Source organism: Ranitomeya variabilis, chromosome 7 (assembly GCF_051348905.1).
Source record: "Ranitomeya variabilis isolate aRanVar5 chromosome 7, aRanVar5.hap1, whole genome shotgun sequence".
NCBI classification, from domain to species: Eukaryota; Metazoa; Chordata; class Amphibia; order Anura; family Dendrobatidae; genus Ranitomeya; species Ranitomeya variabilis.
Window position 1 is genome coordinate 229,376,263 of NC_135238.1, and position 27,400 is coordinate 229,403,662.

At 46.9% G+C, this 27,400-nt stretch overlaps 1 protein-coding gene across 1 annotated transcript in view; it reads left to right on the forward strand.

Annotated features, from left to right (window-relative positions):
- Positions 1-27,400, forward strand: part of ZRANB3 (zinc finger RANBP2-type containing 3) — a 196,411-nt gene that overhangs the window by 165,988 nt on the left and 3,023 nt on the right. Inside the window, exons 14-20 of the mRNA XM_077273065.1 lie at positions 831-1,043; positions 8,266-8,357; positions 11,522-11,623; positions 17,271-17,413; positions 19,377-19,520; positions 24,991-25,330; positions 27,013-27,144. Coding sequence (XP_077129180.1) covers positions 831-1,043; positions 8,266-8,357; positions 11,522-11,623; positions 17,271-17,413; positions 19,377-19,520; positions 24,991-25,330; positions 27,013-27,144 — 1,166 coding nt within the window. The remainder of the gene's footprint in view (positions 1-830; positions 1,044-8,265; positions 8,358-11,521; positions 11,624-17,270; positions 17,414-19,376; positions 19,521-24,990; positions 25,331-27,012; positions 27,145-27,400) is intronic.

The following is a 27,400-nucleotide window of genomic DNA, read 5'->3' on the forward strand; positions in this document are numbered from 1 at the left end:
GCCCCATGTACAAGAATATAACTACTATAATACTGCTCCTATGTACAAGAATATAACTACTATAATACTGTCCCTATGTACAAGAATATAACTACTATAATACTGCCCCTATGTTCAAGAATATAACTACTATAATACGACCCCAATGTACAAGACTATAACTACTATAATACTGCCCCTATGTACAAGAATATAACTACTATAATACTGCTCCTATGTACAAGAATATAACTACTATAATACTGTCCCTATGTTCAAGAAAATAACTACTATAATACGACCCCAATGTACAAGAATATAACTACTATAATACTGCACCTATGTACAAGAATATAACTACTATAATACTGCTCCTATGTACAAGAATATAACTACTATAATACTGCTCCTATGTACAAGAATATAACTACTATAATACTGCTCCTATGTACAAGAATATAACTACTATAATACTGCTCCTATGTACAAGAATATAACTACTATAATACTGCCCCATGTACAAGAATATAACTACTATAATACTGCCCCTATGTACAAGAATATAACTACTATAATACTGCTCCTATGTATAAGAATATAACTACTATAATACTGCTCCTATGTATAAGAATATAACTAGTATAATACTGCCCCTATGTAGAAGACTGTAACTACTAAAATAATGCAGTATGCCCCCAAATTCCGTTAGTTTCTGGTCTTATTGGAGCACGCAGGTTTAGTGATTGCCTCCTGTACACACTATTAGAAGTTGTCACCAGTAGTAAGGTGGATTGTAGTATTATTTCTTCACATGAGGCTGTATCTTATTTTTCTCCCTTTTCTGAGCACAGGTAGTGAGAAGACTCAGGCAGCGAGTGAATTCTGCGTTCAAGAGGAGAAAGAAAATGAAAGTCAGTATGAGGAGGATAATGAGCTTGTGTCCTGCGCTCCACAGGGGGCGCCCCCCACTCCACAAAGAGACTTACAGGGGGATCATTTACTAAGCGTCCAAAACAACAACTTGGAAGCCCCCCCAGGGGAGGAGTCGGCAGCCACTGAAGCAGGTAATGTGCAATGAACACTTCCTCCATGGCCACCGCCACAAACTGGGTAATCGGCAGAGCTGCGTGCGATTGGATGGCGCGCTGCCTTCTGTTTAGGGCTGGGGAATTACTCGCAATGTTTTTCTGTTCGTTTAATTAACCTTTTTGTGATGTGGTTTTGTCAGTGCATGTAGCTTTTCTTCCCTTCAGGTAACTTAGCAGTACATGGACATTGGCGCTGGTATTGTAGACCCCTGCGCCGTCCTACCAGGGTCCTCCTCTTGTGGTCGCTGATACGACGGCGCAAAGCGTTGCATGTGTCATTGACCCTGTTATTCCCCATCAAGGGGTCCTCGCTCCATCACCTGCAATTTCTGCACAGATTTTTTTTTCCTCTGCGCTGGGATTTTTCCTCTTGTTGCCCCGGCCTTGGCTACCTGTCCTGTGCAGTGCTCCTCCATGGTTTTCATGTCTTCTCCCCCTACATTCTTTTGCTTTTTTCCCACTTATACTGCACTTGTGTAGTCACAAGCTGCACATCACTAGTCATTGCTGTAGAGGGCGCTGGTCTTGTACCCATTACTGCACCTCACTACCCAAACCACATACACAGACTTTCCCTTCTTTGATTGGGCAGTGGTTTTGAGGCAGCTTTCTGGCTTTGTTTTTTGGGCACTGTCATGGTGAGGCTATTTTTTATTTTTTTTTATAAATAAAATATTATTTTATTTATTGACATTTTTCCAGCAGTTTTTAAACATGTACAATGCATAGTCAAAGCCAGGTTATAGCAAGAGGCTTCATAGAAGGCGAAGAAAGACAAGAACACAACACAAATCATAGTCGTCACCTTTCTGATGAAACATAAAGCAAAAGCATTTGTCTTTGTGTCATTTCAGTATATACATTTCTGTGATCCCTAAAGTACACACAGGTCCAATACCTACGGGTCCTCTGAATCGCGGCTGGTCCGTCCCATTAATTCCCTAGACGCGAGCCCTGACTCGTCAGTCCACGAAGCCCATAATTTATGAATGGCCCCTTTTTCCTTCTATGCCTCTATTTCCATATTTAGAAATCGGTTTATTTTATTAATGTACTCCTTTTTTGTTGTACTACTAGTTTTCTCACTAAGTACAGTATACGCTATAGCTACATCACCCGGCTCAGCTGCCTGAATGTTTTCCACATAACTCAGGACACAAACTAAAGGGGATGTTCCCAAATAATGACATTTGTAGACACTTCTACAGTTGTGGCCAAAAGTATTGACACCCCTGCAATTCTGTCAGATAATACTCCGTTTCTTCCTGAAAATGATTGCAAACACAAATTCTTTGGTATTATCTTCATTTAATTTGTCTTAAATGAAAAAACACAAAAGAGAATGAAGCAAAAAGCAAAACATTGATCATTTCACACAAAACTCCAGAAATGGGCCAGACAAAAGTATTGGCACCCTCAGTCTAATACTTGGTTGCACAACCTTTAGCCAAAATAACTGCAACCAACCGCTTCCGGTAACCATCAATGAGTTTCTTACAATGCTCTGCTGGAATTTTAGACCATTCTTCTTTGGCAAACTGCTCCAGGTCCCTGATATGTGAAGGGTGCCTTCTCCAAACTGCCATTTTTAGATCTCTCCACAGGTGTTCTATGGGATTCAGGTCTGGACTCATTGCTGGCCACCTTAGAAGTCTCCCGTGTTTTCTCTCAAACCATTTTCTAGTGCTTTTTGAAGTGTGTTTTGGGTCATTGTCCTGCTGGAAGACCCATGACCTCTGAGGGAGACCCAGCATTCTCACACTGGGCCCTACATTATGCTGCAAAATTTGTTGGTGGTCTTCAGACTTCATAATGCCATGCACACGGTCAAGCAGTCCAGTGCCAGAGGTAGCAAAGCAACCCCAAAACATCAGGGAACCTCCGCCATGTTTGACTGTAGGGACCGTGTTCTTTTCTTTGAATGCCTCTTTTTTTTCTCCTGTAAACTCTATGTTGATGCCTTTGCCAAAAAAGCTCTACTTTTGTCTCATCTGACCAGAGAACATTCTTCCAAAACGTTTTAGGCTTTTTCAGGTAAGTTTTGGCAAACTCCAGCCTGGCTTTTTTATGTCTCGGTGTAAGAAGTGGGGTCTTCCTGGGTCTCCTACCATGCAGTCCCTTTTCATTCAGACGCCGACGGATAGTACGGGTTGACACTGTTGTACCCTCGGACTGCAGGGCAGCTTGAACTTGTTTGGATGTTAGTCGAGGTTCTTTATCCAACATCCGCACAATCTTGCGTTGAAATCTCTTGTCAATTTTTCTTTTCCGTCCACATCTAGGGAGGTTAGCCACAGTGCCATGGGCTTTACACTTCTTGATGACACTGCGCACGGTAGACACAGGAACATTCAGGTCTTTGGGGATGGACTTGTAGCCTTGAGATTGCTCATGCTTCCTCACAATTTGGTTTCTCAAGTCCTCAGACAGTTCTTTGGTCTTCTTTCTTTTCTCCATGATCAATGTGGTACACACAAGGACACAGGACAGAGGTTGAGTCAACTTTAATCCATGTCAACTGGCTGCAAGTATGATTTAGTTATTGCCAACACCTGTTAGGTGCCACAGGTAAGTTACAGGTGCTGTTAATTACACTAATTAGAGAAGCATCACATGATTTTTCGAACAGTGCCAATACTTTTGTCCACCCCCTTTTTTATGTTTGGTGTGGAATTATATCCAATTTGGCTTTAGGACAATTCTTTTTGTGTTTTTTCATTTAAGACAAATTAAATGAAGATAATAATAACAAAGAATTTGTGTTTGCAATCATTTTCAGGAAGAAACTGAGTATTATCTGACAGAGTTGCAGGGGTGTCAATACTTTGAATTATTTGGCTCATATAACCCAAGATCAACCTTAAAAGTTGTCACAATAGGACAAAGCTGTAAGAACACCTCTGTTCTTTGTCTTTGTTATCCTGCTTTTTTCCTTTGCCTGCTGTTCTCTTGTAGACCTTTGTTTTTCACCTGCTTTCTTTTTTTTCAGTAAATATATTTATTGAAATTTTAAACAGGAAAAACAGTAAAAAGAATCATTACAATGTCCAGAGCTATACATTACGTCTTCACCTGCTTTCTTATCGTGCTCTCTCCAAAAGCTGCTCTCTTATTGCATCTCTCCTTCACATAGCCATTTGGGCTTTCTCCATTAGCTGCTCTTTTATTGGATTCTCGTCTTCACCAGCTCTTTCATTGTTCTATCTGCTTTACCCGCTTTCTTTAGTACTACGTTTTTCACTTTTTCATCTCTCCTTTGCTTGTATTCTTGTTGGACTCTCTCTCTTTCGCCTGCTCTCATATCAGACTATTCAGTTGCTCTTTTACAGGGCTCTCGCCTTCAAGTTGCTCTCTTACAGGTTTCTCTCCTTCAGTTGCTCTTTTACAGGGTTCTCTCCTTCAGTTTCTCTTTTACAGGGTTCTCTCCTTTAGTTGCTCTCTTACAGGTTTCTCTCCTTCAGTTGCTCTTTTACAGGGTTCTCTCCTTCAGTTGCTCTTTTACAGGGTTCTCTCCTTTAGTTGCTCTCTTACAGGTTTCTCTCCTTTAGTTCCTTTCTTACAAGTTTCTCTCCTTTAGTTGCTCTCTTACAGGTTTCTCTCCTTCAGTTGCTCTTTTACAGGGTTCTCTCCTTCAGTTGCTCTTTTACAGGGTTCTCTCCTTTAGTTGCTCTTACAGGTTTCTCTCCTTTAGTTGCTCTCTTACAGGTTTCTCTCCTTTAGTTCCACTCTTACAGGTTTCTCTCCTTGAATTGCTCTCTTACAGGGTTCTCTCCTTTAGTTGCTCTCTTACAGGTTTCTCTCCTTTAGTTCCTTTCTTACAAGTTTCTCTCCTTTAGTTGCTCTCTTACAGGTTTCTCTCCTTTAGTTGCTCTCTTACAGGTTTCTCTCCTTTAGTTCCTCTCTTACAGGTTTCTCTCCTTGAATTGCTCTCTTACAGGGTTCTCTCCTTTAGTTGCTCTCTTACAGGTTTCTCTCCTTTAGTTCCTTTCTTACAAGTTTCTCTCCTTTAGTTGCTCTCTTACAGGTTTCTCTCCTTCAGTTGCTCTTTTACAGGGTTCTCTCCTTCAGTTGCTCTTTTACAGGGTTCTCTCCTTTAGTTGCTCTTTTACAGGGTTTTCTCCTTTAGTTGCTCTCTTACAGGTTTCTCTCCTTTAGTTCCTCTCTTACAGGTTTCTCTCCTTGAATTGCTCTCTTACAGGTTTCTCTCCTTTAGTTGCTCTCTTACAGGTTTCTCTCCTTTAGTTCCTCTCTTACAGGTTTCTCTCCTTGAATTGCTCTCTTACAGGTTTCTCTCCTTTAGTTGCTCTCTTACAGGTTTCTCTCCTTTAGTTCCTCTCTTACAGGTTTCTCTCCTTGAATTGCTCTCTTACAGGTTTCTCTCCTTTAGTTCCTTTCTTACAAGTTTCTCTCCTTTAGTTGCTCTCTTACAGGTTTCTCTCCTTCAGTTGCTCTTTTACAGGGTTCTCTCCTTCAGTTGCTCTTTTACAGGGTTCTCTCCTTTAGTTGCTCTTTTACAGGGTTCTCTCCTTTAGTTGCTCTCTTACAGGTTTCTCTCCTTTAGTTCCTCTCTTACAGGTTTCTCTCCTTGAATTGCTCTCTTACAGGTTTCTCTCCTTTAGTTGCTCTCTTACAGGTTTCTCTCCTTTAGTTCCTCTCTTACAGGTTTCTCTCCTTGAATTGCTCTCTTACAGGTTTCTCTCCTTTAGTTGCTCTCTTACAGGTTTCTCTCCTTTAGTTCCTCTCTTACAGGTTTCTCTCCTTGAATTGCTCTCTTACAGGTTTCTCTCCTTTAGTTGCTCTCTTACAGGTTTCTCTCCTTTAGTTGCTCTCTTACAGGTTTCTCTCCTTTAGTTGCCCTCTTACAGGTTTCTCTCCTTTAGTTCCTCTCTTACAGGTTTCTCTCCTTGAATTGCTCTCTTAGGCTACGTTCACATTTGCGGTCAGCGCCGCAGCGTCGGGCGCCGCAGCGTCGCCGCATGCGTCATGCGCCCCTATATTTAACATGGGGACGCATGGACATGCGTTGTGCTGCGTTTTGCGCCGCATGGCCGCAAGCGTTGGACGCAAGAAACGCTTCAAGTTGCATTTTTTTTGCGTCCAACTTTCAGCCAAAAAGGACGCATGCGGCGCAAAAGGCAGCGTTTTAGCGTGCGTTTTGCCGCGTTTTTGTTTGCGTTGTGCGCTGCGGCGCCGACGCTGCGGCGCACAGCGCAAATGTGAACGTAGCCTTACAGGGTTCTCTCCTTTAGTTGCTCTCTTACAGGTTTCTCTCCTTCAGTTGCTCTTTTACAGGGTTCTCTCCTTCAGTTGCTCTTTTACAGGGTTCTCTCCTTTAGTTGCTCTTTTACAGGGTTCTCTCCTTTAGTTGCTCTCTTACAGGTTTCTCTCCTTTAGTTCCTCTCTTACAGGTTTCTCTCCTTGAATTGCTCTCTTACAGGTTTCTCTCCTTTAGTTGCTCTCTTACAGGTTTCTCTCCTTTAGTTGCTCTCTTACAGGTTTCTCTCCTTGAATTGCTCTCTTACAGGTTTCTCTCCTTTAGTTGCTCTCTTACAGGTTTCTCTCCTTTAGTTCCTCTCTTACAGGTTTCTCTCCTTTAGTTGCTCTCTTACAGGTTTCTCTCCTTTAGTTGCTCTCTTACAGGTTTCTCTCCTTTAATTGCTCTCTTACAGGTTTCTCTCCTTTAGTTGCTCTCTTACAGGGTTCTTTCTTACAGGGCTCTCTCCTTCAGTTGCTTTCTTACAGGGTTCTCTCCTTTATTTGCTTTCTTACAGGGTTCTCTCCTTCAGTTGCTGTCTTACAGGGCTCTCTACTTCAGTTGCTCTTTTACAGTGCTCTCTCCTTCAGTTGCTCTCTTACAGGACTCTCTTTCAGTTGCTCTCTTATCAGACTCTCTCCTTCAGGTTCTCTCTTACAGGGCTCTCTCCTTCTGCTTTTTACTTGGATCTCTCTTTCTGATGCTCTTACTCCGTCTCTCTCCTGCTTCTCTATTACTCAGTTCTCTCCTATGGCTGCTCTCTTACCTGGCTCTCTGCTTTGGCTATTCTTTTATTTGGGTCTCTCCTTTGGATGCTCTCTTTTTTGTCTCTCTCTTTTGACTTCTTTCTTACTGAGCTGTCTCTGGCTGCTCTCTATTTGGGCGCATCTTCAGTTGCTCTATTACTTGGCTCTCTCCTTCAGTTGCCCTGTTTTTGAGCTCCTTTTTTGGGTGCTCTCCTTTTCGGTTCTCTCCTTTATTTGGTCTATTACTGGACTCTCTCCTTCGGCTGCTCTCATTGCGCTCTCTCCTTCGGTTGCTCTCTCACTATGCTGTCTTCACTTGCTCTCTTATCAGACACTCTCCTTCAGGTGCTCTCTTTCTGATCTCTTGTTGGGCTCTCCCCTTTGTCTAAACTCATTGTGAGTTCTCCTTTGGCTTCACTCTTACTGCGTTCTCTCCTTCAGCCTCTCTCTTTTTGTGCGCTCTCCTTCAGCTGCTCTATTACTTGCTCTCATAGTGCTCTCTTTTGGCTGCTGTCATTGTGCTCTCTCCTTCACCTGCTCTCTTTCTTGAGCTCTCTCTTTTACCATGTGCTCTTTTTACCTATTTTTTTTTTTATCTTGCTGTATCTTACGGATTTTTCCTTTGTTTCCTCTACTTTCCATTGCATTGTGTTTAGTCCTCTTCGCCTGCTTCATGTTGCTCACTTTTGCTGCTCTCTTCCTCTGATCCCTCGGTTGTTGCTCCTTGCATTACTCCTTGCACTAATCCTTGCACTAATCCTTGCACTACTCCTTGCATTACTCCTTGCATTACTCCTTGCACTGCTCCTTGCACTAATCCTTGCATTGCTCCTTGCATTGCTCCTTGCACTGCTCCTTGCATTACTCCTTGCATTACTCCTTGCACTACTCCTTGCACTACTCCTTGCACTACTCCTTGCATTACTCCTTGCATTACTCCTTGCACTAATCCTTGCACTAATCCTTGCACTACTCCTTGCATTACTCCTTGCATTGCTCCTCACCTGTCCTCGCTGTCTTTTTGCTCTCTTACTTTGCTCCCCCATTTGTGCTCACACTTTAATTTCGGCTCTTTTCTCGTTCTGAGCTCCCCCGCTCGCCACTCTCGCCTCTCCCGGTGAAGTGTTTTCCCTGGTGACATCCCGCTCTGTATACAGCTCCTGCATCTCACTGCCCTACATATTGTGCTTCATTGCAGATCATTGTCACAGCTCCACTTGTTTCCCGGTGTATGATGGATTAATGTTCTGTGCCAGCAGGCACACGGACCGCATCTATTTATATAGTAAGGTATGTACTCGGCCCGGTGTACGAGGCCAGCAGATTGCAAGGAAATAAAATAAGACGTGCATCGGAGAGCTGCTTATTGTCTGCCTGATATTTCCACTCCTCCGGTGCCAGCTGGGATTGAGCTGTATTGAATTAAAAAGCCGTATTGTCTCCTGCACCAGAGAAGAGATTAATGGTGATCTGCGGGAATCTTTCCACCATCTCTTCACAACACCGAGTTCATGATTCTGCCCCAATCCTGCAAGGTCGTCTGAAGGAATCCCTGCCCCGTGCTAACGAGAGGCTCAAATACGAGAATCCCAAAATATACGGCCAATAAAATGTGCATTGTGTAGTGTTCGATATCAGGTTCTCTGGCTCAGATACTATTCACTTCACTAGGAACGGCAGAACCAGAAAATGGCCACTACACCGTATATCTGGCCGATAATGGGGCTGCAGGGTGTTGGACCCCACCGATCAGCCAATACTCAGACATTGTGGCCAGATGTACAGATCTGCACCGCACTCTGTGTAGTGTCCGATCTCCGGTTCTCTGGCTCAGATACTAGCCACTTCACTAGGAACGGCAGAAGCAGAAAACGGCCACAACACTGTATATCTGGCCGATAATGGGGCTGTCGGGTGTTGGACCCCACCGATCAGCCAATACTCAGACATTGTGGCCGGATGTACAGATCTGCACCACACTCTGTGTAGTGTCTGATATCAGGTTCTGCGGCTCAGATACTATTCACTTCACTAGGAGCTGCAGAACCAGAAAACTGCCACTGCACTATATATCCAGCCAATATGTGGGGGCTACTGCGTGTTGGACCCCACCGATTAGCCATTCTTCCGACATTGTGGACGGATGTAAAGATCTGGCTCCTTACTCTGTGTCATGGCTGTTATCGTGTACTGCAGCTCCTATTGAAGTAAATAGTAGCAGAGCCGCAGTACCCAAAAGCAGCCATGACACATATTACATTGCAGATTGGTGAGGGACCCCACCTCTCAGATATCGATTATTTAAGAAGTGGACAACCCCTTTAATAACAAAATGGCTAGTCTCATCTTGGGGCTTGGGGAATATTTCAAGCTTCTCCTTGGTCGGCTTTTGTCAGATATCGTTTTACCAAGAGGCGCAGCTTTGGGGAGGCACAAATGGCATTCACACTTCATGTCAAAGGGGGTCCAAGGGTCCATCTGCCACATATACAGTTACCAGCACATGGCCCAGGGTAGGTGGGGGTCCTGGTGCAGATTTTGCATTGGGACCCAATGATTATACCTCTGGTCCTATCAGTTCATTCAACTCATTATCGCACCCAAGGGCATTAAATTGGTTCTTGGAGCAGCTGTCACCTCCCCTCCCCCACTCATGTTAGACGACTCTGCAGGGGGCGATAAAGAGCACAGGAGAAAGCTCTGCTTACAGCAGCAGTCAGCACCCTGCAGCACACTAGGTACTGTGAGGCTACAGCTCCCCACATGCCCTGAAGTCGGTGGCTGTCAGAGCATGCTGGGTATTGTAGTTTCACAACAGCTTGTGTGCCACACATTGGTGACCCCTGGCCTAGAGTAAAGCAATGTATAAATTGTACATTCCACATGATTTACTCTGCTGAGTGCTATAGATTTATTTTATGATGCCGATTAATCATCCAGCGAACCAAAAAGGAAAAGAAGAAATGTAGAACTGCCCACCGATGGCACTCAGAAGGTACGACAGTCCAAAATCATAAAGCCCCCCCATACACCTTAGGTGAAAGACATCTGAACCCATTGATTTCCATGAGACCAAGCGACTGCCAAATGTGTATGGGGGTCTCCAGATCCTCCCCTGACACATGATGTCCGGAGGGAAAAGGATCAACTCTTTGGAATTTCAACAACTGACCTTTTATTTGGCCGCGGAGAGACAAGCTGATGTCAGAGGAGATTTTATAGTCTGATATTGGGGGGTTCGGCTGACTTTAATCCAATATGGTGTTTGGGGCCTTAAAAAGTTTCTCTGGAGCTGATAGCATGGCGCCTGCACCCTCCTGCCCGGGCACATGCACAATCAGGGGTAATTGCTGCCGAAAATTATCTTTACATTTATGCGGTGACTTGGGACCTTCCATATTACTCTCGGCCTAAAGCCTCATTCAGACGGTGCAAACATGGGGCGATGCAGGGACTGGCCGGGGCGATGCAGGGACTGGCCGGGGCGATGCAGGGACTGGCCGGGGCGATGCAGGGACTGGCCGGGGCGATGCAGGGACTGGCCGGGGCGATGCAGGGACTGGCCGGGGCGATGCAGGGACTGGCCGGGGCGATGCAGGGACTGGCCGGGGCGATGCAGGGACTGGCCGGGGCGATGCAGGGACTGGCCGGGGCGATGCAGGGACAGGCCGGGGCGATGCAGGGACCGGCCGGGGCGATGCAGGGACCGGCCGGGGCGATGCAGGGACCGGCCGGGGCTATGCAGGGACCGGCCGGGGCGATGCAGGGACCGGCCGGGGCGATGCAGGGACCGGCCGGGGCGATGCAGGGACCGGCCGGGGCGATGCAGGGACCGGCCGGGGCGATGCAGGGACCGGCCGGGGCGATGCAGGGACCGGCCGGGACGATGCAGGGACCGGCCGGGACGATGCAGGGACCGGCCGGGGCGATGCATGGACCGGCCGGGGCGTTGCATGGACCGGCCGGGGCGATGCAGGGACTGGCCGGGGCGATGCAGGGACCGGCCGGGGCGATGCATGGACCGGCCGGGGCGATGCAGGGACTGGCCGGGACGATGCAGGGACTGGCCGGGACGATGCACAGACTGGCAGTGACTGGCCGGGGCGATGCAGGGACTGGCCGGGACGATGCAGGGACTGGCCGGGGCGATGCAGGGACTGGCCGCGGCTCCTGACCTGACGCTTTCGCAGGCTGAGTCTGTGACGTTCCCACGGTCAGTCCGATCTTCGTGCCGCGTGTAACGGATGTACGAATGAGGCTTTACTCCATGTTCTGGATGTTTTTTCCGTTATTTCCTTGCTCTGATCCCACTGATGTCATGGCGGCGGCCGGCATCCTGATGATTAGCATCAGACTCTGGGCAGAAGGGTCTCCGCTCTGGAGAAGTAGCGACAAACCTCTTCATTATCTCCCAATGCCTCATTACAGCCCTGACCCTGTGTTTATCCCATCAGGACGGAGAGCCGCTCATCTGCAATTTCATTCCTCTGGATATTAAATTGGAAAACTGGGATGATTTACCTGGAGCCATGCAGCAGAAGCCGAACCGGTCGCTGGTAAGATGAATCGTTTGTAAAGTGGGTTAATTAGGTCTCACCCGGGAGTTTTATCTCCACGAGACGGACAAGTCCTCGGCTCTGTAACAAGTTCACTGCGGCCGTCGTTTTTAACTTTTATTAAACTTTTCACCTCTGCTCGTAATCTCTGAGCTTCATACATACCTCTGCGGAGCGCGGACGGTCCGCGGGGGCTGAGCGGTGCGATGTGCTGCATTCTTTACTGGCGTTCGTTAGTGAGCCCCTGAATATTAAGGACGCAGGAGCTCTAAATCCTTAATTTCTGAGCATGTGTTGCTGATAGATCGCTCTAAAGGGGATCTCCAGTAACAAGACATGATCACCTATCCCCTTAATAGATTGGAGGGGACAAACAAGACTTAATACTTGGTGGCAAAACCCTTGTTGGCAAGCACAGCAGTCAGACGTTTCTTGTAGTTGATGAGGTTTGCGCACAAGTCAAGAGAAATTTTGCTCCACTCCTCTTTGCAGATCATCTCTAAATCAGTACGATTTTGAGGCTGTCGCTTGGCAATTTGGAGCTTCATCTCCCTCCATAAGTTTTCTATGGGATGAAGGTCTGGAAACTGGCTAGGCCACTCCATGACCTTAAAGTGCTTCTTTTTGAGCCACTCCTTTGTTACCTTGGTTGTATGTTTTGGGTCATTGTTTTGCTGGAAGACCCAGCCACAAGCCATTTTTTATGTCCTGCCTGAGGAAAGGAGGTTGTCACTCAGGATTTTACGTTACATGGCTCCATCCATTCTCCCACTGATGCGGTGAAGTAGTCCTGTGCCCTTAGCAGAGAAACAACCCCAAAACATAATGTTTCCACCTCCATGCTTAACAGTGGGGATGGTGTTCTTTGGGTCATAGGCAGCATTCCTCCAAACATGGCGAGATGATCTCAATTTTTGTCTCATCTGACCACAGCACCTTCTCCCAATCACTCACAGAATCATCCAGGTGTTCATTGGTAAACTTCAGACGGGAGGCACATGTGCCTTCTTGAGCAGGGGACCTTGCGGGCACTGCAGGATTTTAAACCTTTATGGCGTAATGTGTTACCAATGGTTTTCTTGGTGACTGTGGTCCCAGCTGCCTTGAGATCATTAACAAGTTCCCCCGTGTAGTTTTAGGCTGATCTCTCACCTTCCTCATGATCAAGGATACCCCACGAGGTGAGATTTTACATGGTGCCCCAGATCAGTGTCGATTGACAGTCATTTTGTATTTCTTCCATTTTCTTACTATTGCACCAACAGTTGTCTCCTTCTCACCCAGTGTCTTACTTATGGTTTTGTAGCCCATTCCAGCTTTGTGCAGGTCTATGATCTTGTCCCTGACATCCTTATAAAGCTCTTTGGTCTTACCCATGTTGTAGAGGTTAGAGTCTGACTGATTGATTGAGTCTTTGGACAGGAGTCTTTTATAAAAGTGACTGTGTAAGACAGCTCTCTTAGACAGAACTCTTAATGGCTGGTAGGGGATCAAATACTTATTTCTCACTGCAAAATGCAAATAAATTTATATAATTTATATAATTTTTGATATTCTATCTCTCAATGTTAAAATTAACCTACCCTTAAAATTATAGACTGTTCATGTCTTTATCAGTGGGCAAACTTACAAAATCAGCAAGGGATCGAATATTTATTTCCCCTCTGTATCTCAGTGCACTAGAGGTGGATGCAGATTAGGATGATGGAGATCTAAAGTCTAATCTCCCCGTGTGGCCCGTATTCTGTTTCCATAGAAACTATATATTACGGCTTATCTATGGAGAATATATTCTTTACATCTAAAAGACATATGGAACCCATTCATGATCTCCTATAATCTATAGATCCGCCGTCGGGGTTGTGCTCCCGTCCTCCCGGTGCATCGCCCCATCCAGCACCATCAATAAGCTCAAGTATCATAATAATTCAACATTAGGTCAAGATGCCGTAAACTACGTCCATATTTTAGGTGCCATGCAGGGATGTCTACTATTAAGGGGCTCAATCAGCATTGCCATAAAGGGGTTCTCCGCCTACATGGATGTCCCAATCCTCAGATATTCCTATAGATGGATCTATATAGTAGAAGCAGTTACCGAGAGGCTGTGCCAAATTACCAAACACCTGGACACTTACCAAGGTTTACCTAGATTTAATGGGCAATTCTGCTAATTTTTGAGACCCCCACCTTGTGTCAGAGCATTTTATAGACAAGGCAATGTCACCTGAGGAATAAAAGAAGTCTTCAGATTAGTTCTCCCCCCAGAAGGAAAAAGCTAAACTATTGGAAGTATCCACCCTACAAGTCAGCGATCGATTCTTTATCGAGTCTTCCAACATGTCCACAGGAGAAGTGATTAGGGGTCTGTCTGCTCGGACCCCCAAAGATCCTGGTGGTCCCATACAGAATGAATAGAGCAGTTTCGCTCATGCGTAGGAATTGCCCCATTCTTGGGATCACTAGAAGTCCCAGATGTTGGACCCCCAGTAATCGGCAAGTTATCTCTTATTTTATGTAACTAGATGATAACCTGCAAGTTGGGACAACTCATAAATCAGAGACTCCTCCAAAACCGCCCAAAAAAGATAAGACACCCATTCTTTCTTTTGGAGAAGACTCTGGTTTGGCCAAATGCCATAAGTCACGTGTCTCCTACAGGGTCGGATGCTTTACTTTATAGGGTAACTGTCTCCACGTGGTGCGGGGGGATTTCTTCCTTTTGGGGGAGAGCGATTTTGCACCTGAGTTCCAAGAGGGTGGAAGAGTGGCAGGAACAAAATATTTTTTGCAAAACCATTTTTGGCTTAGTGCCTCTCCTCCTAACCCTGCAGCGGCATCATACGGCTAAATGCAACTTTGTTTTATTATTACAGCATCAGAACTGTTACACAAATATTTACAGTATCTAGATCTATAGATGTTTTGCTCAAGTGCATTTTTGATACAACTTTACACTACAAGTCACATTATCCGGGGCAGCAAGCATTGAAAGGGGGTTTTCAGTTTTTGGGATATTTTGCGTCATCTGATCCAACACCTCTTTCTCATCCGTTTATTACAATGTATCGAGCTCCAGTATATCCGCCGCCGCCATGTGTCAGTGGTGTCACCTGGACTCTGTGCCAAAAAATGTCACTAATTTCAACAATGTCTCCAGCAAAAAAGTATCAGTGTTCCTGATAACGTCCCTAAATCCGTGATCTAACATGTAACCTTGTCCCATATGTTACTAGATACTTTTGTAAATAATTTGCAAATAAGCCACGCCCCTTTCATACTTCGGAAGCCACGCCTCCTGTGATTGCCCCCAAGAAAATCGGGAAATATTGTTAGAAAATGTATGGAAGCCTCTAGCTGTGCCACTGAAAGACTGAGAAACTGCAGCTCCATCCCCCTCCTCCCCTATTTAGTAGTTACTGTTTTATTAAAGGTGTCCTGGAGGGCAGGAAGGCGTCACTCATCCTTAATAAGTTTTATTGAGCCTCCCTCTGGTTCTCTACATCCCACCCTGGGTCGAGATCAGGATCGGGGTCCAGCTTCTCCATAACTGGCGCTTTTTCCGACGTTCCCTCCCACATCCTCGAGGATTATTGTCTGTGACCGCGACCGTTCAGTCTGATAGAAGACAAGTCTTCGGATGTCACTGTAACTGGTAATGTCACTTGATTGACAAGAAAAAAAAATAAAAAATAAAGCAAAAGTGGTCATCGCACCGGGCGTTGGGTGCAGTCGTGTGACATGGCATATTGGATCTGTTCATTGCTGAATTTCAGTTTAAAATGTCTAAGATTATATAAAAAAAAAAAGCAGCGCCACCCCTGTGCACAGGTTGTGTCCGGTATTGCAGCTGGACTCTCTTAAAGCGATTCCGACCCCCATTGTGTTTACATCATAGTTCAGATAAGTTTCATTACAGACCCCTGGCAAAATCCATTTCTTTTTTTTTCTCCAGGGGTCTCGTACTAAATTGGGGTAAAATTGGAAGTTGTCATTGGCTGCTCACTTTGCCTGCAGCAGCCACTAGTGGAGAAATGTGGTTTTACATGTGATCATCGAGATGTCAGCACTGACCCCCTCGGTGTGGCGTCACGTGTCCTGGGCAGACATGTGCGGAGTATTGATTTCACCCAGATGCATTATTAATCGTGTCTAACATTTTATATTTCCCACCAGTGAAAGGCCACGTCCAAGCCAATCCCAGTATAAATGTCGCCAGTCCCAGCAGACCCGGCCGTGAGCAATGGCCGCCAGTGATCCGGCATCTGTGCCGGGAACAATTAATTGCCTAATGAGAGCAGCACAATAAACAGCAATAGACGCCGATCCCCCTCCCCCGCTCATCTCTGCGGCAGATTCCGGGGGTCCCTTTAAGGCTCCTATATATAGAGAAGTGATTTCTGGTGGTGCAGCAGATTCAGACAAGTGCTGGTAACGTCTGCTGAGGCCAAAAATAAACCCGGGTTCTGCTCCTTTTGCAAAATCTCACACCTACATGTTTCTGCGGATGCAAACGCCAAGAAGTCTATTTTTTTTTTTTTCTTTTCTCCTTCTCATTTGCAGAATTACCAACTGTGATAATTCATCAATATTCATGGCCTCCCGATTAACACTTGCTCTCCCGGTGATAAATACTCAGTTTAGAAAGTTCTGTTACCGGATTCACTCCTTGAGATGTAGCAGAGCCGAGAACGTCTCACGTAGGAGCAGATTTTACAATTTAGTGTCCTTGTAAGATCATGAGGGTCTTAAATCTGGCTTTACATGGGACTGCAGCTCTACGGGTACAGCAGAGCTGAGTTTGCCAGTTTCTGCATTAGAAACCGGAGATGTTGCATCGCTGAGTTTATGATATGTAGCGGAGGTGAGTTTGTCAGCAAGTTGAACGGATGATGTCTGCAACATAGCAGACAAGATGCAGCGTAGCAGAGCTCAGTGCGAGTCTTGTGCTTGACTCCTTAATTTTGAAAGATGCATTTTTTTTTTAATTAACATGGTTCAGATTATCCAGTGTAGCTGGACCCATCACTTGTCATAAATCTGTCATGTTTCTACCCAGTGTAAACGCCGCTGTTCTCCTGCATCCGGCGATGTTTTTCTTTTGTCCCTGCTCCTCTCCGTTCCTGAGATACGACCCCTTCTTCCCTATATCTAAATTCAGTCTATTCAGCCAACTGGGCGTGATCCTCAAGAAAACGCCTATAGAGAAGAGTTGAGGACCACGCCCATTTGGCTAATGACTAGATTTATATAAAGGGGAAATATCTCAGGAATGGAAAGGCGCAGAAACAAGAGAAAAACATCGTCGGATTCAGGAGAACGGCGACATTTACACAGAGTAAACAAAAAATGACGTATTTATAGTAAATGACAGGTCCCTTTAAGTTACCCTATTTTTCCACATTTGTCTATATGTAGCAGAGCTGAATTTTTCTGATGTAAACGGAGCGGAGTTTGACCGTTGCAGCGATTTTTTTCCTTGTTACCTGCGCAGAGATAAGCGGCATCAGGAAAACGCTGATCTCCATAGAAAAAGCTTCAGCCGCGTGCGCATGTCGTCTTCTGTCTATGGCTAGAGGGGGCTACGAGCCCAGCGAGTCCACATGCCAGACGCCGATTTCCTGACCCTGCGACTTCTCTGCCCCAGATCCTCCGGTTCGTCAGAGAATGGAGCAGCCTGACGGCCATGAAGCAGCGGATGATCCGTAAGAGCGGCCTGATGTTCAGCAGCCCCGTGCTGGCCGCAGGAGAGCTGTCTAGGCAGCACTCGGCACACAGCAGCACCAAGAGGTACGAGGCTTCAGCGGGGTCACAGGGCGCACCCTGACATTACAGGAGGACCGAGGTATGGCAAGCATATCATAGATCACTTGGAAACACCCCCCCCCCCCCCAATTAAAGGGGCGGTTGTCAGACTTAAAATTTATAGAAGCAAAGAAAAAATATTAAATATAATGGCTACTAACCCGCTCCGGTGATGCCGCTGCTTTCTTCAGTCACCTGAAGGCTTGTGATTGACTGCAGCAGTCAGTTGACCAGATTGTGTCGCTTGGACAACCCCTTTAAATTAATTGTTCAGGTTATTATGGTTAAATAATTTTTTTTATCATATTTCTTGCATTTGTTATCTATTTGCTTGCTACAGCATTCTATTCTGATTTTTGTCCCTATGACAATACTTCCTGTGCACTGTGTAATGATTTTAGTTTGTTTTTTTTTGCATTTGTTATCTATTTGCTTACTACAGCATTCCATTCTGATTTTTGTCCCTATGACAAGACTTCCCGTGCACTGTGTAATAAACAGACAGCAATGAGATCCTTGCTAGGTTCCCCAGGCCTGAATCCACGGGGGTCCCCACTTGAGTCACCAGGAGCTGATTTGAGAGCAGAGGCCCCTTTGGTTAGATCGCCGTCTCCCTTGACCCTGGGACTGAAGGACTAACGATCCCAGCCGTTAGAGCAGGAGCTCGGCTGTCCTTGGACACCCGCTCCCGGGCTGCATGAGACTAACACACTTAAAAAAAAAAATCTTGTTGTGGCCCCTCTTATTCCTCTTGTAAAACTATAAACTGACAATTGGGCGTCACCATTCATCTTGTGAAATGCTTGTCCCCGCCCAGTCTGACACTGTCAGCCCTGATTGGACGGAGTCATAGTGTATGACACGCCCCCGCTGACTGGGGGACAGGTAACACCCACTATTCCCGGAGGAGGGGCTCCGAAATTGTTATTATATTGGGAATCTTCAGTCTCGCTGACCCATCAGGCGTCGGTTCCCGTCTTACCGAATAATATCTTCAATTAGACTTTATTACTTCGCCGGCGCACGTCGCCGCTGCTGCAGGTGTCGCTTTCCTGTCCGGGGTTTTTGTGTCGCACTTTTTTTTTTTACGCTTTGATTAAATTTTCTTGTTGCCAAGCAACACAAGACTTGTGGCGACGAAGAAGAGCAGGGCTCAAAATAAGAAAAAACAAATTAAATAATAAAAAAACCCAATGAAAAATCTTGAAAAAAACAAAAAAACAGATAATAATCTCAGCCCATAACCAGAACTTTATACATACAGGAAAATCACACAAAACTGACACGTATCGTGCGGGCAGTTCTTAAAGGGATGCTGCTTCTAAATCCTACCTATCGTAAAAGCTACTACTCCCTGTTATCAGCCAGGGTGTCAGTGCTATGCGTCACAGAGCCAACAAGTAGACCCGATCCTTTGTGATATCTGGCGATGACAGGTGCCATCATATCTGATCAAGGACGACCTTGCCCTATGTAGATCTTGCAGTCCTATGTAAGAATGGATATCGATGAGTTGTACCAAATGACAATCTGGGCTCTTCTACGTCTGTAATCCTCTGCGCGCACACGCATGTCAGACACTCGGATCTGATGTCTGTTTCGTGCGTTTCCGCTGTGCAGACCCCCTGCTCCCAGCGTGTGGTCGTGGCGCTTTCACTGCCCGCCGCGCCGCTTTGCAGATAGCACATCGTTCTCCAGGCGCTAATGTCCACGTCTTCTCATCCCAATTAGCAGAACACGTTCTTCGCTATTTTCTACCTTAGTTAAAAATTGAAGACGACATTTTACAAACCAGAAAAAAAAAATCAATATTTAAATAGAGGAATATGCGGCAGAGCCGAGCGAGCGCGCGTGGCACTGCAGCGATGATCGAGTGCCGGCGCGGTATCACACACACCACATCGCTCAGTGTAATGGGGTGACACATGCTGCTGTTGTTTGATCGCAGGTACCTGACCAAAGAAGATGTCGCTGCCGCCTCATTAAGCAAAGTTCAGAGCAGCGGGGGAAGTGTGAGGCTTGTCAGCAGGGAGCGCACGTCCTCCATCAGAGAAAAGGTGTCTCTGGGTACAGCTGCGGGACCCCCCACACGGTAAGTGCAGCGCTGGCTGACAGATGCAGCCATCAACCCCAGCCTCTGCGCCGCTCTCATCATTCCTCTGACTTTTCCCTATTTTTTTTTTCGCTGACGACATCGACTTTTTTTAAAGGTTCACTTTAATTTGTCATTTTTTCGGGAAAACAGAGAAAAAATAGTAAGAAAATAAAAAATTAAATCAAGAAGCTTGTTTACCGCCGTACTGAACTTGTGCCGCCTGCGCTGATTGCATCTGCCGCTGCTCATGTGCCGCAGCAAAATGGGAAGCACGGAATCTACATGTGAAGGGGATTTATAGTCGGAGCAAAAAAAGGACCCCCGACTCCCAATGAGAGGGGAGATAACCCTAGGAACAAAGCAGGGGGGTCACTAACTGGCCAAGAGGGCCGGCCGGACCCAACTACACACCCTCCGATACTATATGAAGACGACCTCTCCGCCCTCCTGACATCTAGTAAATAGTCATCCTCCCCCAAATACAGCAATCCATAGAACACAGTGTGCTCCCTCTATTGCTCCTCCTGGAAATGTCTGCAAAAAGTGGCCCCTGAGTGCTCGCATCTAACCAGCCGAGGCCAAGCAGTGCGCCTAGCGTCGGACTGAGCAGGAACACACCCAATTAAAGGGGTCGTCCGGGCTAAATCAAGCATTGCCCAGGGGCAGGATATGTAAAAAAAATAACATTCGCCTGCTGGCAGACACCGGGGTCCAGTGCAGGCTGCTCCGTGGTCTGCGCAGAGACAGGAAGAACTGATGTCATTGCTCCATCAGACCACTGCAGCCTGTGATTGACTGCAGCAGTAAGGTGAGCAGCGCATCATCAGATGTTTTATTATGCATTGCTCAGTCATCTGAGTGCTGCAGCCAATCACAGGTTGCAGCGGTCTGATGGAGCAGTGACATCAGTTCTTCCTGTCTCTGCACAGACCACGGAGCAGCGTGCACTGGATACCGGTGGGTGCTAGTAGGTGAGTTTGTCATTTTTTTGCATATCTGAACCCATTGGCAAAGTTTTATTTTGCCCAGACAACCCCTTTTAAGTAAAGAAATAGTAACACCCAGCTAAGGAATAACAGGGAGAGCACAATGCAGTGTATTTACTGAAACTGGCAAAAGGGCTCCTCATTAAATACAATTCTGGCGGCATGTAACAAACATACACATATATATCATTGGTAGCTGCAGACCGGATGATATCATGTATCTGTGTATACAGGGAGCTCCCCCTAGTGGTGGCTGCAGACAGGATCTTATCATGTATCTCTGTATACAGGGAGCTCCCCCTAGTGGTGACTGCAGACAGAATCTTATCATGTATCTCTGTATACAGGGAGCTCCCCCTAGTGGTGGCTGCAGACAGAATCTTATCATGTATCTCTGTATACAGGGAGCTCCCCCTAGTGGTGACTGCAGACAGAATCTTATCATGTATCTCTGTATACAGGGAGCTCCCCTAGTGGTGACTGCAGACAGGATCTTATCATGTATCTCTGTATACAGGGAGCTCCCCCTAGTGGTGACTGCAGACAGGATCTTATCATGTATCTCTGTATACAGGGAGCTCCTCCTAGTGGTGACTGCAGACAGGATATTATCATGTATCTCTGTATACAGGGAGCTCCCCCTAGTGGTGGCTGCAGACAGGATATTATCATGTATCTCTGTATACAGGGAGCTCCCCCTAGTGGTGGGTGCAGACAGGGTCTTATGTATCTCTGTATACAGGGAGCTCCCCCTAGTGGTGACTGCAGACAGGATCTTATCATGTATCTCTGTATACAGGGAGCTCCCCCTAGTGGTGGCTGCAGACAGGATCTTATCATGTATCTCTGTATACAGGGAGCTCCTCCTAGTGGTGGCTGCAGACAGGATCTTATCATGTATCTCTGTATACAGGGAGCTCCCCCTAGTGGTGGCTGCAGACAGGATCTTATCATGTATCTCTGTATACAGGGAGCTCCCCCTAGTGGTGGCTGCAGACAGGATCTTATCATGTATCTCTGTATACAGGGAGCTCCCCCTAGTGATGGCTGCAGACAGGATCTTATCATGTATCTCTGTATACAGGGATCTCCCCCTAGTGGTGGCTGCAGACAGGATCTTATCATGTATCTCTGTATACAGGGAGCTCCCCCTAGTGATGGCTGCAGACAGGATCTTATCATGTATCTCTGTATACAGGGATCTCCCCCTAGTGGTGGCTGCAGACAGGATCTTATCATGTATCTCTGTACACGGGGAGCTCCCCCTAGTGGAGGCTGCAGACAGGATCTTATCATGTATCTCTGTATACAGGGAGCTCCCCCTAGTGGTGACTGCAGACAGAATCTTATCATGTATCTCTGTATACAGGGAGCTCCCCCTAGTGGTGGCTGCAGACAGGATCTTATCATGTATCTCTGTATACAGGGAGCTCCTCCTAGTGGTGACTGCAGACAGGATCTTATCATGTATCTCTGTATACAGGGAGCTCCCCCTAGTGGTGGCTGCAGACAGGATCTTATCATGTATCTCTGTATACAGGGAGCTCCCCCTAGTGGTGTCTGCAGACAGGATCTTATCATGTATCTCTGTATACAGGGAGCTCCCCCTAGTGGTGTCTGCAGACAGGATCTTATCATGTATCTCTGTATACTGGGAGCTCCCCCTAGTGGTGACTGCAGACAGGATCTTATCATGTATCTCTGTATACAGGGAGCTCCCCCTAGTGGTGGCTGCAGACAGGATCTTATCATGTATCTCTGTATACAGGGAGCTCCCCCTAGTGGTGACTGCAGACAGAATCTTATCATGTATCTCTGTATACAGGGAGCTCCCCCTAGTGGTGACTGCAGACAGGATCTTATTATGTATCTCTATATACAGGGAGCTCCCCCTAGTGGTGGCTGCAGACAGGATCTTATCATGTATCTCTGTATACAGGGAGCTCCCCCTAGTGGTGGCTGCAGACAGGATCTTATCATGTATCTCTGTATACAGGGAGCTCCCCCTAGTGGTGGCTGCAGACAGGATCTTATCATGTATCTCTGTATACTGGGAGCTCCCCCTAGTGGTGGCTGCAGACAGGATCTTATCATGTATCTCTCTATACAGGGAGCTCCCCCTAGTGGTGACTGCAGACAGGATATTATCATGTATCTCTGTATACAGGGAGCTCCCCCTTGTGGTGGCTGCAGACAGGATCTTACCATGTATCTCTGTATACAGGGAGCTCCCCCTAGTGGTGGCTGCAGACAGGATCTTATCATGTATCTCTGTATACAGGGAGCTCCCCCTAGTGGTGACTGCAGACAGGATCTTATCATGTATCTCTGTATACAGGGAGCTCCCCCTAGTGGTGCCTGCAGACAGAATCTTATCATGTATCTCTGTATACAGGGAGCTCCCCCTAGTGGTGACTGCAGACAGGATATTATCATGTATCTCTGTGTACAGGGAGCTCCCCCTAGTGGTGACTGCAGACAGGATCTTATCGTGTATCTCTGTATACAGGGAGCTCCCCCTAGTGGTGGCTGCAGACAGGATCTTATCGTGTATCTCTGTATACAGGGAGCTCCCCCTAGTGGTGACTGCAGACAGGATCTTATCATGTATCTCTGTATACAGGGAGCTCCCCCTAGTGGTGACTGCAGACAGAATAATATGCTTTATCTCCATGCAAGGGGTTTGGAGCTGTCTGTAAGGAAACACGTTGCTCTAACCACTATAAAGACACATAACAAGTCTTAAGCATCACAATGATAGGAGGTGGAGATGATCAAGAAATCCTTTCTGCTGAGACTGACCCCTAGTAAATTTGTAAAAAAAAAAAATCAACGCTTTATAAACACACAATGCATGGAAAAGTTCCAGAAAGTTTATTTTATTAACCCTTTATTTGACTTGTGTTGGGGAGAGCAGCCAATAAAACTTTTGGCTGTTTGGGGATGAGGCAGTGAGTTAGGGATGGGTGTGCGGAGATATCGGTGGAGGGACACAGCGGGATCAGCGCTCCGCCATTAGTGTGGATGAACTTGTTATGTTCGTGTCTCCGGAGACAACAGATCTATGGAGTGTTGCTATGGAGGGTGGCGAGCGCAGGCTGCGGCCGCGCAGGTTTCGCTTTAATTGCTCAGTCCTCCGTGTAATGAAGTTTGCTTTTTATATTATTAACAACCGGGCGAGCAGACGGGCGACATGAAACCGATCGCAAATTTCGGCTTAATTTCCTGTTCTGGACCAAGTAATGAAGACGAGAAACCGAGACAAAATCAATGGCTGCAAGAGAAATGATTCACAGCGGGGAGAGGACGCGATTATCGACCGTGGCACCCTAAAGTGACCCCGAGTCACCCTCACATGTGACTCCTTAAAGGGGATGATGGATGTCGTAGAGCGGAGTGCCCCCGCTGCTTCCGGCTGATGGGAATCTAATCCCTTAATGACCGCCCGTACGTGCTGTTATGGCGACAGATTCGCCACTGGCATAATAATAATTATAACGGGGAAAAAAGGAAAGATGAGAAAAAAATTAAATTATTAAATATCTTAGAATAGCAAAATATATCATTTTATTTTTTTGCTTCTTTCCAGGTTTTTTTTTTTTAAATCAGAATGTTCGATCATAAAAAATAATCAAACAATAAATTAAGTAGATAAAAAAATCTAGTATTAAAAAAAAAAAAAAAAATTGTGCCACATGTGAGCAGAATTGCAAATGATGAATCTTGGCCCTTTGTTGTATCTGTTCTCACTCTTCAAGATCTCCGCTTGCTGCCGATGAATGCAAGCGTTCCTGTTTATACACAGATGATGATAAGCAGGTCTATATTAGGTCTGCCCGACACTGGTGCAGTGCTCGTTGCAGTGTATCAGCCCTGATTTATCTTCACGGCCCTTTCTCAGGTGATCGGAGGATCTGGATTTAAAGGCTGATATGAGAAGTATCATTTATATGTAATAAATGAGGCCGGACGGGACCACCAGGACGGGAGGCCCCTTTGTTATTTTATGGTCGAGCAGGAGGTGCAGGGACGGCGCCCTCTGGTGTACAGGGTGATATTCCTGTGTCGGCTCCGCTATGTAGCGTCTCTACAGAATATCCCGCCCGCCTCGATATATCACCATAGACCCAGGAGCCGCGTAAAATGACATTTTTGTGTCCGTCCATCTCTTCTTTAACTGTTTACGAGGTGTGAATAAATAATTCATCCGCGTTCTGGTATATGAGGGTAAATATAGCCGACGAGCGATGGGATGTCTGCGGGGGGCTCGCAGTCAGACGGCGGTTAAAGCCAAATGGATGGCGACTTTAATGGAGGGCGCTCAATGGGCGATATGCACAATGTCGGAAAATGAACCGTTCCGTTCTGGCCCGACTTCCTGAGCGACGCTCTGCCTCTTATTAGTTTCTCAGCGTGAAGTGGTAATAAGACAGTGATTATTCTGCCGCCTCGGCCTCTTACCATCATGTTTCCAATATTAGGAGCGAAGATGTGAAGGACGCTGGGCCCGCGGCGGACGCTGAAGGTAAAGGCTACCTGCAAGCGGTGGACAGCGCCGGAGTCCCTCTCTGCGTTTATTGCCAGGAAAACGCGTCGGCGGCCTGGGACAATCGATTCTGCAGCCGCAAATGTCAGGACGAGTTTCTGATCCGCTCCAGCCAGAGCTACATGAGGGCGAAAGTGTTCGAGACAGAGCACGGGGTGTGCCAGCAGTGCTGCCTGAACGCTCACGAGCTGTTCCTGAGCGTGCGGGACGCCCCCCCGAGTCAGCGGAAGGGACTGCTGGAGAGCACGTGGATGGCACAACTTCCCATAGATCAGGTAAAGCTGCCGAGAACACGGCGGGCGACCAGTGGTCGCAAGCAGCTCATCGCATCTTCTCGCCCGCTGTAGGGTTACTCATAGTCTTGTCAGTTGCTCCTCAACAGCAGATTAGGCACATGAATGAAAGCAATCTGTCATCTCCGACTCTCCTGTTCAACAGCAACCGATAGAATTGTAAATGGCAAGCAGCAAACAGATCTACAGCAAAACTACCACTCCCAGGCGGCGGCTGCCCAGGAACGCTGGGAGTTGTAGGTTTCCATTTACTCAGAGAGCCCCAGGCTGAGGAGCGCTGCTTAAAGGGAACCTGTCACCCCCAAAATCAAAGGTGAGCTAAGCCCACCGGCATCAGGGGCTTATCTCCAGCATTCTGTGATGCATTCTGTAATGCTGTAGATAAGCCCCCGATGTATCCTGAAAGATGAGAAAAAGAGGTTAGATTATACTTACCTGGGCGGTCCGGTCCGATGGGTGTCGTGGTCCGGCGCCTCCCATCTTCATAGGATGATGTCCTCTTGCATTCACGCTGCAGCTCCGGCGCAGGCGTACTTTATCTCCCTGTTGAGGGCAGAGCAAAGTACTGCAGTGCGCAGGCGCTGGGCCTCTCTGACCTTTCCCGGCGCCTGCGCACTGCAGTACTTTGCTCTGCCCTCAACAGGGAGATAAAGTACGCCGGAGCCGCAGCGTGAATGCAAGAGGAGGACGTCATCCTATGAAGATGGGAGGCGCCGGACCACGACGCCCATGAGACCGGATCGCCCCTGGGTGAGTATAATCTAACCTCTTTTTCTCATCTTTCAGGATACATTGGGGGCCTATCTACAGCATTCCAGAATGCTGTAGATAAGCCCCTGATGCCGGTGGGCTTAGCTCATCTTCCATTTTGGGGGTGACAGGTTCCCTTTAAAGGGACACAAACCAAAAAACTGTGCAGTTGGTATCTAGGATTGCCGCTCGTTGTCACATCTTCTAGATTCAGGAGCACAACGCTCCCCTTCCTCTTGGCTTCTGCTTGCTGGGGAGCGGTGCGCTCTTGAATTTTGACCGTTCATAGAAGAGGGTTGTTTGTGCATGGTCTAAATTGCGCTCTCCCATACTAAGCTGCAAAAAGAGAAGTCCCCTGCGGCATCGGAGGGGCGCAGCGATCCGGCCAACTTCAGAGTGAAGAAATGATAATTTTAATAAGAATTGTTGTTTTTACTACATGAGACAACCCCTTAAATATGAGTTGGGCCGAGCTGCTGCAATACCACACACAACCTGTGCACAGGGGCGGCGCTATTTGACATAAAATTAGCACCAATGATGTTATTCTAAGAATTAGCCCATTGCTTCACTGTTTCCCTTTTTTGGGGGAGGGGTTGGAGTTTATACCGGGAAGGTGGGGGCCGTTGTTAGAACTCCACTGCCCCCTAGTGGCCACACTGTAACTCATTGCAAAAGAACAAAATGAAAAGTTCGGCCTCTGCGGGAAAGTGACAGATTTGCATTTCATCATCAGTTACTCGATACTTTGTTTCGGCCCGGCTTCCTCTCTGCGGCCGCCTCTGTCTTGTACAAAGCGCGCTCATGTTTGCATTGCGGTGGCCGTCAGCTGTCCGCTGTACATCCGTTTATTCAGAGATGTGACCGCGGGTCGTCCAGGTTTCACCATGTAACTCCTTGATCTTTCCTCGCAGTTAAATGAGCTGATCCGGAGCCCCACGGAGGGGCAGTTCTGGCAGGTGGACCACATCAGACCCGTGTATGGCGGGGGCGGACAGTGCGCGCTGGACAACCTGCAGACCCTGTGCACCGTGTGTCACCGAGAGGTAAGGCCCTGCATTGTGCGTCACTTATGGAGAGATGTAGCAGAGTCGGGTCTGCACTCACAGGAGCACTGGATGGGACTTCATTCTCGAGAGGTGACATCCGCATCTCTCCAGCAGGAATAACCCTTTACTTCTGAGCAGTAAGAACAATGCGCCTGAGCTATTAATGACAAACTCGGCTCTGCTACATCACCGAACGGAAGAACAATACGCATAAGTGTAAATACGGTTTTCTATCTTATATGGTCGGTATTTT